Genomic DNA, 15,721 nt, shown 5'->3' on the forward strand with positions numbered 1-15,721 from the left:
TAAAATTAAACTGGAGGATATCTGGCAAAATTACTCGACCAAGGTGCAAATTTTGTCTGTTTCATCTTGGTTTCTGACTGTGGACAAAGGTAAATACAAATGGAAATATGAGATCTTTTCTTCCCCCAGATATTTCCAGGTGAACAAATTCTGTGGTGTCAGATGCAACATTCTGCAACTAGGACTGAAAAATTAAGATGAACCACTGACCGTCCTAGTGGTAAATCCCCATTCCATAGAGGATATCTCGGAAACCAATGTGAATTCCCATCTCAAAATAACTGATGACTGTGAAAGGTATGAAATACCCACATCAGAATTACGGCTGCCTTAGTAATAAGGACCTCTGTATCGGCATCCACCAACCATTGTGAGGGGCAACTAACTGACTGAATCCCTGTACGTACAGGGGCGAGGCAGGAGTGTGTCTTAGCCTCCACCCATTTCTCACGCTTCGTAAATGACGTTATAGGGTTCCTACTCAAAGGCAGCATAGATGCCCCTAAGTTAGATGTGGTCTGTGTGCCAGCTCTCTTGTTTGCTGATGGCACCTTGCTAATCTTACAAACTCCCATGGGTCTGCAACAATTATTAAACAACTGTCACAAATTCAATTTATCCCAGGGTTTAGAGATGAATATATCGCAAAGTAAATAAAGGGTTGTTAGACCCCTCAAGTCTTTTAGAGGTGACCGGTGACATACATGTGGACAAGGAGAAACTGGAATGTGTCTCCATCTTTTGAATATTTGCGAATCATGCTGGATAGTAAGACATCAGGCATCATTCGCATGAGCTACACTCCCTTCTATGGGAGTAAATAAACTTAAGTCACAACCTGCGGCACTTTACGGTGCCGAAATTTGGTGCCAGGCCAATTGTGAGATCCTAACCCTAAGTAGAAATAGGTTTGTTCGGTCTTCACATCTCCTTAGGAATACCCCCTTGATCCCCATGTTCTTTGATGTAGCCCTTAAAAGGGTGGGTTGAATTTTCATGTTAAGCCCTCTACTATATTGGGTGAGGGTCTGGTCAACTGAGGAACTTTCACTTTATAGGAACGCTTTGTAGGAACTTTTAATTGTAGATAAGAACACCATTTTTCCATGCTTCAGGCACATATAACAATAGTTCTCGAGGCCCGGGTCTCGAGAGGTTGTGGACTAACACAGAAGATTTAACTGTGTCTTCCAAAAAGCAACTAAAACACATCTGCTGGGAGAATGTCATAGAAAAGTACCATTGCAATCCCTCATTGGGGAGATTAACAGAAGAGTTTTTATCAGTCAAGGTCATTCCATGTTAAGCTATTCTTGGACATAAAACAACAAAAGGCAAAAGGTTTATACCTGAAGTTTCGCTATGGTACATTAGATATGGCTCTTTCACTTCTAAGTGGTCTGCAGGCAGCCAAGGACAGCTCATTGATATGTGCCCAATGTGTTCCTCACCTTTTAAGGAGAATATTGTTCATGTGCTCTTCTTCTGCCAGGCTTGGCTTTAGATGCCATAACAAAGCTTTAAGGGCCTTGAAGAGTGACACACTAATTGACATTGTGTCCTCTTTGAGCAGGTACTTGGTTGAGGTGGGGTATTGAGGAAAAACAAGGACCTGAAGTTTTAGGCCATATCACACTGGGCTTCTATGTTCTTACTAGCTTATATTTGCTTTTGAAAGTGTATATTAGGTTTAATTGACTTGTAGTTCTTATTCTTCTTTGATAAATAGACCAGTAGAGGGTACTTGCACTTTACTATGCCCACTATTCGAATGTCCGTACAATACCCTCTACATTTGTCTGAACAATATTTTTTTCGTTAGAGGGCTAAAGCAATATATTCTGATTTTAACAAATTAATATCCTGTATTAATGGGCCTTGTAAACCACTTGATGGTACTTGTGTCTCCACGTTAGTATTTGTGGAGCTGCAGGTCATATGACCCTCTGCTTTTATGGCGAAAGTGTTTTTATTTTAATGACCGTATTGATCTATGAAGGTCTTCACTATTGTGATATTAGATTGTCTTTTTTTTGCATTGTTTTATGGATGAAATCCCGAAAAAACATTTGACTGACGGTGCTGTCAGGACCAAATTTCTGCAACTAGGACTGAAAAATTAAGATGAACCACTGACTCTCCTGGTGGTAAATCCCATTCCATAGAGGGTATCTCCGAAAACAATGTTCATTCCAATCCCAAAATTACTGATACTCATAAAAGGTATGAAATACCCACATAAAAATTGCCGATGCTTTAGTAATAAGGACATCTGTAATCCGCTTCCACCAACCATCACACTTTAGTGCAATAGAGTACACTTTGGGGTATCCCAGCTGTCCAGCACAATATTACACATTTCTGGAGGCACAATGGAAATGTGGAGCAACCACAGTGAACTTGCAGATTGTTGATTTCATTGGGGGGTGCAACATGGCGGCCATTGGAAGATGAACAGACGGAAGATACCACAACCTTCCGTCCAGCACAAGTTTTTTCTCGCAGTGCTTAATTTCCAAGTGTGGTTGCCAGTGGTGGACACAGCACTCATTTTTATGGATCCGGACTTCCCTCCCGCTTCAACGCTGCTTAAGGGAAAGTAGGAAAAAGAGAAAGATAGGAAAGCAGTGAGAAAGGAATAACACAAATAAAAAAGACCCTGTCCATGTGAGATGAAGAGACAGGAAGTGTAAGGCGCCAGAATTAAGAGCAAAAGACACACAATTTATGGACGGAATGCAGAACAAATCAAAACATTCACCCCCAGTCAAGAGATCTGGGTTTAATCCATCATTCTTTTGCTCACCATGCCACCCCAGTTTAGACCTGGCCATATGCAAATCAGTCTTGACCCTGTGCCTCATGGGAACAGTCCAGCCCGAACTGCCAAGCCAGGTCCTCCCTGGACCGGAAACAAGCATCCTGGGGCTGGTTTCTGGGTAACATCCTGAATCAGCCAGGCTAGCTTGAATCCAGTGACATTGCTTTTCCCCTACAAGAACACTCATTGATTACCTCAGACTGAAAATACGGATCACAAAACAGGGCAGGTCATTTACCCAATCATAGCCTGCCCAACCCCTGATGTTTCACTTAACAGGGTCAGACTAGCACATATCACCTTTCACTTATACTCCCATCTCACAGTAGTTGCTAGAACTGAAAGTGTTCACACAAGCTGGACAAAACATGTCTACCTGACCAGTTTCGGGTTACCTTCCCTGACCCTTCAGCTGATTGTACGTTCCCTCAGTAGGGGGCACTGTTGCACACATCAGGACCTATATCCCATACTGCGGAAACAGGCCTCGTCAGCTCTCTACATTGGCACCTTCCTCCCTTGTGGTCAGTAGTAGTCCCTTTTCCAGCATTCTGCTCTTCTTAGAACACCGCCCAGAATGCAGGCCGTCTTAATTAATGGCAGGCATGTCTTTTATTTATCTAGAGCTACACCAGATGAGGTCAGCCATCTTAGTGTTGCATAAGAAACAAGCAAAGAATAAGGTCAGTTTTGACACTCTAGAACCTTACAAAAGTGTCAGAGTACTTGCACGGGCAAGAAAAATGTACATTGTATTCTTCCTTTGCAATCCAAGCCCAGAACAGATTTTTCAGTGTTCCTCAATGCTTTGCAGAAAGACTTCATTGCCACAAAGTGGCCAATGGATGATATAGCCATCATATTCATACTGTAACAGGAAACGTTCTGAAGAGAATTGTTATTTCTATGTTAAAAACAGACACAATCTCAAGGGGGATAAAGAAAAAACGAATTACCTTTGCTGGGCTGTAAATTTGCATAAATGCACAATCTGCACTCCTTCAAACATTGCCCAGGTGAACAGTGGTGCTGGGAGCTCTGGGCACTTGTGGTAACCTCTCCATGTTTCTTGTTTCTGCAGTTGTATATGAGCACCGGTCTAGGCTGGAGCGGTCCCTCCAGAAGGAGCGTGCGGAGCACAAGAAGACCAAGGAAGGTGAGAGCCGTGTGAAGGGGTGGTATTTAATGAATTCATACCATGGTGGGAAGGCGATACTGCATGTACTTTTAGTTGCCCACAAATCTAGATCTTAGAATTGTTGTTTAGGGCTCTTTAAGAGGCAGCCCTTCCCTAGATTTACTGCGGTAAATGAGCACTGTCGATATATAAATGCCACCCAATGTATCGATTTTCTTTATCAACAAATGCAGTGGAGACTAGTGCAAACTAATTCATTATGCTTTCATTGTACTTCCCACTGTGCTTATTTGAATTTTAACTCAAGTTGATAGATCACGTTCCATATCTACAACACAAATTTTTGAGCTACTGTCAAAATGAATAAATCATGTTTTTGTTTATTTAGAAAATCCTTCCAATGATCATACTTCAATTACACCCAGAAGAACACATATCCACTAAAACAAATTGAGACATTCCATTTACTGTATCAACAATTGACCGGAAACCTTCTCATAGAAGGTAGCTCAGCAAGACTTTACTCGTACGTTAATCTCTCTGCTAATGCAGCGGTTCCCTGGTGCGCGTCTGGAAATTTCCTGACTGCTTTCCTAAAAACAGTCGGACCACGCACATTTCAGACTTTAGGTTGATCCATGATCCTCCATCAAGAAAAAATTGACCAAAACATTGTTTGTTTTCCATTCTGTTTACTGGCTGTGTATTTTTAAAAAATTGCATTACTGTACTTAATTTGTAAAACAATATGTTCCCGAGGCAAACGTTTTGCCCAGAAGCTTGTTTACGGTGCTATCCAAGGTCAGGTTGCCAAAATATCGAGGCTGCTGAGCCTTGATTGAACCTCATGCATTGTTAATCCTCCATTTGTCACTTTTTCTGTCTCTCTTTCTTTTTGTTTTTCTCTCTCTTGTTCTGGGTTAAAGTCTGAGGGAAACTATGTGCCGGCCCCCATAAATGAGTGCCAGTGAGGCCCACCTGCAACCACTGGCTCAAGTTAATTACTGCTTATACACCATCATCTGGATATTTTCCTCCCAAACTCTAGTGTGCAATTTAAACCATGTGAGAGAGACTTTGACTCCTATATTATCTATTATCCCTTTTGTTGGTAGAATCTGATATCATTCTATGGTCACTAGACTCTTGCATTCTCCTTCACTCAGCTGCACTGTGGTTGGTAAAGACTCCTCTCTTCATAATTCTCAACATGCAGTGTTTTGAGGGCCAGTCTCGTGGCATCTTCTCAGAGTGGTGACACTTAGAATTGCGACAACGAGTTCCAGTCCAGCCTTGAGATGTTCTCTATTGTCCGATTCGTCAAACTTCCATCGAAAACAGAGTGTTCCTGGTAGAATTTTCTATGTCTGTTCTTGTCAGTGGATTTTCTTCAGTTTGGTTTCCAGGAGTGAAGCAATACGCCATGAAAGAAATAGAAAATATTGTTAGAAAATAAACTGGAATGCATTGAACTGAAATAGAATAACATCACTCTAACAAATACAAAGTAAATTCCCTGAAGCAAACAAACCGGAATATGGTTACCTAGATAACAATTAAATTTGATCCTATATCTTTGTAGGTATACTCTGCAGACATCACTGCGCTCATGTATGTCTGTCTGTCTGCCGTCTGACCTTTGTAGATGTCGTAAAGAAGGGGAATAATGGTGCTAAAATCTATGTCAAACATGGTCACCAAAAACTTCTAAATTGGCATGCAGGAAATGGGCTATTTTGATGGATCCTTTGGGCCTCCTCTTCCAACACGTACAGTGCTTCTATCTAAAGGAAAACATAGTAAGTTTAAGGAAGAAGCTAGGTTACTTTATAGATCTGGTATTGTGGTACATTAGCACTATAAGGTATACATTATTATGATGGTATTGCAAGTAAAATTAGTCATAGAGGAAGAAGTGACAACATCCTTCTGCTGTTGAGCATCAGGCCACAAGGCACATTGGTGAAAGTAAGCCTCACTGATAATCTTTGATGCAAATCAGCCTTTAAATAAATAAAAATCTATCATCTGGCATCCTTCAGCAATTGAGCAAAATGCGTATGTTGATGCGATTGTAAAATAGGAAAACCATCTCAAAAAGTAGGAGCATACAGTTGCCTGGCAAAAGAAGAATGTGCATGCTGGGAACTAAAATACATACACAAAACTAACGTGAAAACCCCAAGCGCTTTGTGTTCTTGCTTAATTGGTTGCCCACTAATATCCTAATTACACCATTACCAAATACACACACTTCATATGCTTCTCATCATGACATCAAATTATTATCTCATCTTCTGTACGAGTCACAATGAACTGATCTCTACTACAACATATGTACTATGTCTCCAGCCAGCTGATACGTTTCGTGAGCTACAGCACAATATTAATAATTTTGGACAAATGTAGAATTGCTAATAGGTCCTTCATTGTTTCCTTAGTTAATTGGATCCTATATACTAGGTTATAATAATCTATCACCTGTGATATGGTAGGTAGGTGGATCGATTGCTTTACCGCATCAGCATTATCTTCCAGATTTGGTAGATAACCTCTTTCTTATTTTCTCTGTTACCTTGGGGGTAGGAGTCCTACATCAAAGTGGGCTTGAGCCGAAGCAGCTAAGAGTCTACCAAAGGCTTGCCAAACATTCTAAATATCCATACTTCCACCACCCAAAAGTGAACTGAGATTCTCGTCCACAAGAAAATGAATGTTAGGGTGGCAAAGAAGATATCCAAAGTCAAACTTTTTAAGGTCGTGAGGGATGTGGTGGTTAGTGGCAGTGGCCACCAGACACTCTTAAAAGGGAGATGAGTTACAGTTTCAACTGGTGTCCAAACTCCCAATTCAAACAAGGAGGCTCCTGGTGCTGAAAATGGGACAGCATCTTCATTTGGTCCACGGGGTTAAAAACGTAATGATCCTGTTTCTTTTTCATTACTGGATGTAGTCAATTAATTTCTGGCACTCAGTCCATACACAAATGATAGAATTATGATTCTTCAGTACGAGTAGATTTCCCCATGCTCCAGCACTCTACCACTCTTATGGTATGTAGAACAACCACACCATGGACTGTAACATTGTCTATAAAATATTAGTTATTTCATAACCCACAAAGAAAACTTAACTGCCACCTGCATCCAATTGATGGACAACCGTACACCCCAGCTGGAAAAGTCAAATGGAGTTGTCCTTTTGCACTCACATCCATGCTTGTCAATTCCACACACCGAGCCACACTGGGTCCAGCAAGTATTTACCTAAAATATCCCATCGTACAACAATATAGTAGACCGTTCCAACCTTGCTGGCCACTGACCAGTATGGGAACACAATCAACTACTCTCTCAACAGAAAAGTTTGTCTCCAGTCAATGCGTACCCCAGAACCATAAAGGGTACCTAGACCGGAAAACCTCTACAGGACACCACAAATGGTAGCAAAGCACTATACAAAAGTGTATAATATAACTTAAGAGGGTATGAACTTTTATGAGAAGTCAGACAAACAAGTAGGATTCAACTAGAAACAGATGGGCGAAGGGGAGTTACTTATTGGTCGCATATTTAACACTGAAACATTAGTATGGTCAAACATGTTACAAAGACAGGGCAGCATAAAATGCTCCAGATTGCTGTCCCATGTGCAAAGAAGGCACTGTGGACCACATCCTTACATTTTATCCCTACTATATGACATTAAACTCGTGGAATGATTAAGTTGTACTTTCAACAAGGATTCTGCAGCCATACTTTGCATGTTAAGCTTGTCCTTTTTGGAGCACGTGACATGCCCTTTCAGTGTGTAGATGGGATGTAAGCTATTATCAGTGCTTCAGCCTGTGTAGCTGGTCTTCAGCTAGCTAGAGGATGGAGGGATATAAATTCCACTAACCCTTTTTCCACACCCATGGAGATGTGTGACATGGCAACATGGGAAATCTGGGCATTGACATCTTGGCCATACAAATCGTGTTCCTGGGTAAAAGCGTTGGAGCTGCGCTGGGGTAAGGTAGGCTCGATGTAGTATGGGGATCTGTATATTTTTAAACCAGGCATTCCGGGACACCTTCTTTGGGTATTCCAGGGTGCCCTCCCACTCCTTGTCATGCAATGGGCATCCTATCTTCTCCTTTCATTTCTGTAGCAGCGGGGCACGTGTGGTGGTGGTGAGGTCTCTGATTGCTTTGTAAAGCCATGTGATTAAGTGTCACCACAGGCCCATGTGAAGAATTGTGTGGAGTACTGGGTGTGTTGCTGGTTCCCCCTCAGATTCCAAATGCGGTGGCTGCTGAGGACTATTTGTCTGTGTAGCAAGAACTGCCACGGCGGGAGGCCTGTCTCGTCTGAGAACTGATCAAATGGTATCAGTTGACTCTCCGCGTTCAGGGATCCCACCTCCAGGATAGAGTAACTCGTCCAAACTTGCATTGCCCGAGTGGAGTAGAATCCTTTGTTTCTACTAATCGCCTCCCCGCTCTGTTTGACGTGCGGGACATTCGACCACACGGTCTGGTCCTGTACATCCCTTTGAAAATGTTGGCGTGGTGTTCTTTCTTGTTTGTCACAGGTACTGGGGTGGGATGTCCTGCATACACCCAGATTAACCCTTCTACATATTATGGACGAAATAGGGGGAAATATATATAAACAACACTTATTGCTGCTGGGCCTCATGCTCGCAAAGCGCGACATTTGAAACATTGGAAGGACACCTTCTCACCTCCTTTAGGAGTTTGGAAAAGGGGCTTAGATTTCTGTATGGGGCTTGAGGTACCTATTTTCATTGGCCGGGGCTGTCCACGGAAACATTTCAAGATATGGAAGAGATGGGCGGACTATAGGGGGATTAATCTGGAGCCTCCTCCGGATTCACCGGTGGACCAACATACATAGATTGTTATGGTGGAATTTACAGATGACTGGGATGTGGAATCTCTGGTGTTAGATGACATGTCTATGCATTATATTCACAGTGGGTGGGTGACACTTTGGTTTCTTGTTATCATGACCACTTGTCATGTACAGAATTTTTCATTATTTATCTTGCTGCAAAATGTCGACATCGGTATCCGGGATCTGTATCCAACTCTGTTCTTGTGTAACGCCCTACTGGGCATTTTCTGGCTGTTGACAATAAAATTTTGTTGTGAAAAAAAAAAAAAGAATCCTTGGTTTCTGTGCAGGCCGGCCAGCAGGATCAAGGCGGTAAGTAGGGACGTCCCACCAGAAATGCGGTGAAGTCGTAACATACATGTTCATGCCACCCTCACCTGTACGGAATGTGTCGACGTAGGGCAAGTGCCTGGGAGGAGCAGGCGACACAGGGCTTGTACTGGCACAGATCCTCCCTCTGAGGCGGTCTCTGCCAGATGTATCCCCGCGTCCAGCGGGACAGCCATTGGAGTTGTGCCGTAAGAAAATAGGCCTCAAAGGATGGCGCTCCCAGTCCCCCTTGATCTATCAGGAGTTGCAACTTTGTAAGGGCTACTCTGCGGCGTCCGCTGCCCCATATAAGGGAGCTTAATAGGGTGTCTAGTTCTTGAAAGAAGGTATGTGGAGGAATAACAGGGGTGTTGGCAACGTAGTAGAGGAATTGCGGCACTAAGATCACTTTGGCCAAGGCTATTCTGCCTATTGGAGCTAAAGGCAGGGTCTTCCAAACGTTTGTTCGAGTTTTGGCTCCCATCAGAGTTCTACGATGATTTCCCTCAAATAGGCCCGCGGGGAGAGTGCCACTTAATGGTCAAAAGGTCAAACAGAAGTTAACTGTCTAGTTTAAGAATCTGCTTGTTGATGAGGCGTCGCTGGTGCAACATTGTTGCAGGGGATTTTAGGCCCTTGTTCTCTACTCTCATCATTTGTTTTATTTCTTCTGACATTAACTTGTTCCTCCAATGGATCTTGTATTGCGCCACTGAGGGGTTGAATATGAGAGATCTTGCATCCAGATATCCAATGAGGATCAGGAATTGGATAACCGCTTCACACATTAATAATTAGATTAATGTATGACTCTCAATGTCAAACTATATAAAGGAAGAATTATCACTGCTAGTCCAAACCTTCTAAAGAAATTTAGCCTGACTAAAATCATTCAAACAAATAGTTCTGTTAAAGCAATACAAAAAAATAACATTAGTACCCAATTATTAGAGACCTCTCCATACTGAACTTTCCTTGTCATTAAACAATCAATTGGACTGCACAATTGACTTAATATAGTTTCAAATGATTTACATTAGTACATATATGAAGATCATAAGCTGAAGGCTTCAGAACAGTTGCACTAAAGATGGCTATGCAAGACCACTTTTTCTTTTGTCACATTCAGTGCACATTTTCACATGCAATGATGAAATTTTGAATTAAAACCCCTTCAACATCACACGTGAAATTATCTAAAAACATGTTAGATTTTATTGATTCTTCACACACATTAATTATTTCAATAAGGATGGTTAGAAACCTAATAACACGTGAGTACATCACTTTAACTTTTTGATACTCATTGAAATGACAATGAAAGTTGGTTAATAATATATGAACCTATATTATTAATGTATATGATTTCATCTATCCCACAATTTAATTGCATGCTTTTATGATGCAGCAAATAAGTTCACATTTAATTTTTCATGACTCGTGTGATTAGTGCACATTTATTCATGTGTTATTCAAGATGTCTCATAATCAGTTTAGATGTGTGTCACGGGATCTAGCTGCTTATCATTTACATAAATATCAAAATCTTTCACCGTGTGAAAGCCAGAACTGTTCGCTTTCTCAGTGTTTAAATACCTTCCACTACTGTATACTTTATAAGCTGACGATTAAAGGCTATTTTTCACTAAAAAGGTTTCTCCCCTCTTTTGGTCAACAGATTTTGTAGTATATAAATTAGAAGCTCAAGAAGCCCTGAACAAAGAGAAGGTGAGTTAGTGTGTGTGTGTGTGATCTTGTTTAGCGAGGAACTAAGTTTGGTGGTGGCGAAGCTCTTTTCTGTATTAGGTGCCCCGTTAAGTGTGCTCCATTTACTTTTGCTATTACAGGTTACCCACCATCAAGGGGAATAGTTCCTTAGCTGCAGGCTGAGATAAGGCCTAGTTTATGGGGTGGTGAGTGGAATGCCCAACATGACTAGTCTATGGTGATGATGGGCATGTTTGGTGGAGGTAGCCTCATGCCAGGCACTAAATGGGACAAGGCAGCTGATTGGCTGATGGAACATGGCAGCTGATTTTTAGATCCTTTTTCTTTTGGCCATATATCCACAGCAGATTAAATTTGCTGCGACCAATTGTTGGAGCCGCCTGCTTCTGCCAAACAATTTTTATGAAATGAGATGACGATCTCAATCAAGCAGGCACTGTTTGGCCGCCTTGCTGGAAATCTGTAAAGAAGAGCTTTTTCCTTATTACCTTTGCACCCTCTCAAACGAATGTTACATGCACACCTTGAGAAGGGAAGAGGCAATCTTTAGAAAACTTTAAAGGGTTGTTTTACATGTTTACTGCAAGCTCCTCTGCTACCTATTTTATATATTACGTGCTGTAGAAAATGAGCATTGCTCAGGGTAATACATGACACAGCCACAATAAGGATTCTAGAAATTGTGCACTTGTGTTCCTCATTTTCACAGCAAGACTCACACCTCTTCAGTTGAATTAATTTTAAGAAAAAGCGCAAAATGGAAAGTTCTGAAGGCAGCAACATGTGTTTGTGAGCTAAAGGTGGTACTCTGTCAAATATGTTTTCCAGTCCCAAAGGAATTTTACACTATTTGGAGCTCACCTGTTGAGGGGTGTTGGTGTGCTGTGCTGTAAGTGAAATTTAGCGTTTGGCAACTATCGGACATTTTCAATGCTATGGGGAGAACATCTCGCACTAGAAGAGTCTGGAAGTCCGTGCCTGAGCCCCACACATAAGGATGGTCACAGAACTGAAGCCCAGCAGACTGGGAGGCGATCACAGTCCGTATCAGAGTGCTCACAGAGTATGAGGGTGTCACACACAATCTGTATGAAAAGCCTACATACCGAGAGGGTTTCACAGTCTGTATCAGAGTTCACAGACTTGGAGGATATCACAGCCAGTATCAGAGTCCACAGACTAGAAGGGTATCCCATTCGGTATCGGAGCCAACAAACGAGGAAGGTTTCGCTGTCAGTATCAGACCCAACAGACGAGGAAGGTATCTCAGTTAGTATCCGTGTCAAATACTAGCAGGATATCACAGTCGTTATCAGTGTTCACATATTAGGAGGATATCACAGTCTGTATTAGAGCCAACAGACTAGGAGGGTATTGCAGTCCATATCAGAGTTCGCATATTAGGAGGGTATCACAGTCTGTATGAGAGTTCACATATTAGGAGGGTATCACAGTTCGTATCAGAGTTCACAGACTAGGTTTTTATCACAGTCCGTATTAGAGTCCACAGACTAGGAGGGTATCACAGTCAGTATCAGTGTTCACATACTAGGAAGAGAGCATAGTTGGTTTCAGAGCCAACAGACGAAGAAGGTATCAGTCAGTATCAAACTCAACAGACAAGGAAGGTATCACAGTCAGTATCGGAGTCCATAGACTGTGAGGGTATCACAGCCCGAGGCTGTCCCTCTGAGACTAAGGCCGAGTCCCAGTCAGTCAGAGAGCCCTGCAGACCTGGAGGGTACCACTATCATTATCAAGAGCGCTACACTCCAGGAGGTATCCTAGTCTGTATCGGAGCCTCTAATACTAAGAGGGTGTCACAGTCTGTATCAGAGCTCCTCATGGTAGGAGGGTACCACCTTCAATATCCGAGTCGCACAACTGATAAAAGTATCGCAGTCCTCTTCGGAGACCCTCGGGCTAGGAATATATCACTTCAGGTTCAGAACCCCGCCTTCTAGCAAGGGTTTACCTTCGATATAGTTCCAGAGACTGGGAGGTTCTCACAGTCACTATCCGAGCCCACAGACTAGTAGGGTATCAGTCTGTGTCATAGCCTCAGAGACTAGGAAGGTATCATCATCGGTATCAGGGCCTCAGAGACTAGGAAGGTATCATCATCGGTATCGGAGCCTCAGCGACTAGGTAGGTATCATCATCAGTATCCGAGCCTCAGCGACTAGGAAGGTATTTATTTGTTTGTTTGTATAGCGTCAGAATCGACTCCCGAAGGAGTATCTCTGCGCTTTGGACGGGCGTCATAGGTGAGTGCAAATGCGACTAAGATCAAAAACAGAAAAGGGTGGTCTTCAGCAGCTTCATAAAATGTAAATGGTTAGAGCACTGTCTCAAGTGCAGGGGAAGCTCATTCCAATAACGAGGGCCAAGGTAGGAAAGGGCCTTTCCCCCTAGTCTTACCCTCCTAGCTCGGGGAACATCCAAAAGATGTTTGGAGCCCAAGCGGAGGGACCTGGAGGGCCGGTAGGGTATAAATTTCTCCGAAAGATAAATGGGCCCAAGATTAAAAAGCGCCTTATGGATGGTGCAGCAAATTTAGAATTTTTTCCGTTGTGGAATGGGAAGCCAATGGAGTTGCAAGAGAAGAGGGCGGGAGGCCGTCCTTGGGGGCACGTTAAGAACTGATCGCACCACCGTGTTCTTGACCCCCTGCAGTCTGCTGATCGAAGTCTCACTGGCAGAGATCAGCCGACTGTTACAGTAGTCCAGACGACTTAATATAAGTGCCTGAGTCAGAGTCTTCCGAGTAGAATCAGGAAGGAGAGGAAAGACTCGACAAAGTAGGCCCAAAGTATGGAAACAGGTGCCAGCTGTCTGAGCGGTGTGCTCCTTCAAGGTAAAGGCTTGATCCAGATGGATGCCTAAGTTCTTAACAGAGACTTTAGGGGCAGGAGGGGTGCCAAGATCGGTCGGCTACCACTCGGGAGACCAAAGTAAGGGGGTCTCTCCGAAGAGTAAGATCTCCGTTTTCCCAACATTACACTGGAGGAGATTGCTCTTCATCCAGTGTGAAATGGCTCTCATTCCCGAGGAGAAGGTCAGCTGTACAGAAGGAGTGAATTTGTCAGAAGGGAAAAACAGCTGTGTATCGTCGGCGTAAGATATTGGGGTAAACCCATATGTCCTCAGGAGATTGGCCAAGGGAGCAACATAGATATTGAACAGTGTGGGGCTCAAGCCTGAGCCCTGAGGTGCTCCCTTGGACAGTTCCATAGGTGCAGAACGATGTGGGCCCAGGTTGATGGTCTGAGAACGACCAGATAGAAAACTCGAAATCCACTGAAAAGCAGAGTTTCTTAATCCAATCTCCTTCAATCTCCTGAGTAATATCTGATGTGAGACTGTGTCGAACGCGGCAGATAGGTCTAACAGCACCAGAATCGTGGAATGGCCCTTGTCTAGGGTCAGCCTGATGTTATCCGTGACCGCTAGCAGTGCTGATTCGGTGCTGTGTTTGGGCCTAAAGCCTGACTGGGAGAAATCTAAACAACCAGTGAGTTCGACATGGTTTGAGAGATATTTGTTGGCATGTCTCTTCAGTAATTTACTCAGGAAAGGAAGAAGTGAGATGGGACGGAGATTGGACAGGTCCTTCAAAGGGGCCTTGACGTTCTTCCGAATAGGCATAACCTGTGCTGCTTTCCTTTCCGACGGGACGTGACCCTCTCTTAGTGAGATGTTGAGGAGATATTCAATTGAAGGGGATAGTTGAAGGGCCAGGGAGGTGGCGACTTTGGCTGGAATAATATCACAGGGGGACCCAGATTTTACTCTATGGATCAATGTTACTACATCTGCCGAGGTCAGCCGAGGGAAGCTTTCAAGCAGCAGAGGGGTTGCTGGTTCTGGTAGATCCACTGTCAAAAGGGCCAGATACTAGCTTCCTGATAGAGCAATTTTTTCATAGATTCGTATTATTTTCTGTGAGAAATGTTGTGCAATATTATTGCTTAGTGTTTCATCATCAGTATCAGTCTTGCAGACTAGAAAGTCTCAAAGTCCGTGGCAAAGCCCTGCAGACTAGGAAGATGCCCTATCAGTGAAAGCCAATAATACAACAAAGAGGGACCCTGAAGCAATGAATGGGAGGGGAAGGAGGTCAGGGAATAATCAATACAAAAAACAGAAACCCATTCCCCCCACTAACACAATATATGTAGGCAATACGTCCATATGGACGTATTGCCTACATATATTGTGTTAGTGGGGGGAATGGGTTTCTGTTTTTTGTATCTATCAGTGAAAGCGCCACAGACTAGGAGCAAAAGACACACAATTGGACTAGGAGGGCATTATCATCAGAGCCCCACAGTGTAGGAGGGTGTCCGAGTCCGTATCAGAGTTGACAGAGTATGAGGTTATCACTGTCCACATCAGAGCCTTGCAGAGTTAAAGGGTATCACAGTCTGTGTCAGAGCCCCGAGGAACAGGAGGATGTCAGTCAGTGTCCAGGCCCCGCCAACTGGTGGGTATCCTAGTTGGTGTCAAAGCCCTGGAGCCTATGAGGGGATCATATTCGGTATCAGAGCCCTGCAGACCAGGAGGATGTCACAGTCAGTTTCATATACTAGGAGAGTTTGACCATCTGTATCGGAGTCCTGCAGACTTATAGGGTATCACAATCCATTTTAAAAGTGCAGCCCTTCTTCATAGTATCATACTCGGTGTAGGAGACCCCCAGACTAGAAAGGGTATTGCAGCCAGCAACAGATTCCGCAGTCTAGGAGCATTTCACAGTCCGTATGAGAGCCCCACAGTCTGAGCCCCACAGGCTAGGAGGGTATCCCGGATACTGTCAGAGCC

At 43.3% G+C, this 15,721-nt stretch overlaps 1 protein-coding gene and 1 long non-coding RNA gene across 6 annotated transcripts in view; one reads left to right on the plus strand and one right to left on the minus strand.

Annotated features, from left to right (window-relative positions):
• Positions 1-15,721, plus strand: part of LOC146868226 (uncharacterized) — a 463,829-nt gene that overhangs the window by 198,357 nt on the left and 249,751 nt on the right. For all 4 annotated transcript variants that reach the window (XM_085609528.1, XM_085609530.1, XM_085609529.1 and 1 more), the window contains exons 2-3: positions 3,903-3,977; positions 10,848-10,897. In XM_085609528.1, coding sequence (XP_085465654.1) covers positions 3,903-3,977; positions 10,848-10,897 — 125 coding nt within the window. The remainder of the gene's footprint in view (positions 1-3,902; positions 3,978-10,847; positions 10,898-15,721) is intronic.
• Positions 4,311-15,721, minus strand: part of LOC146868227 (uncharacterized) — a 342,604-nt gene continuing 331,193 nt past the window's right edge. For both annotated transcript variants that reach the window (XR_014962844.1, XR_014962843.1), the window contains one exon: positions 4,311-5,347. This is a non-coding gene — a long non-coding RNA (uncharacterized LOC146868227). The remainder of the gene's footprint in view (positions 5,348-15,721) is intronic.

This window comes from Triturus cristatus, chromosome 1_2 (genome assembly GCF_964204655.1).
Source record: "Triturus cristatus chromosome 1_2, aTriCri1.1, whole genome shotgun sequence".
Lineage (NCBI taxonomy): Eukaryota > Metazoa > Chordata > Amphibia > Caudata > Salamandridae > Triturus > Triturus cristatus.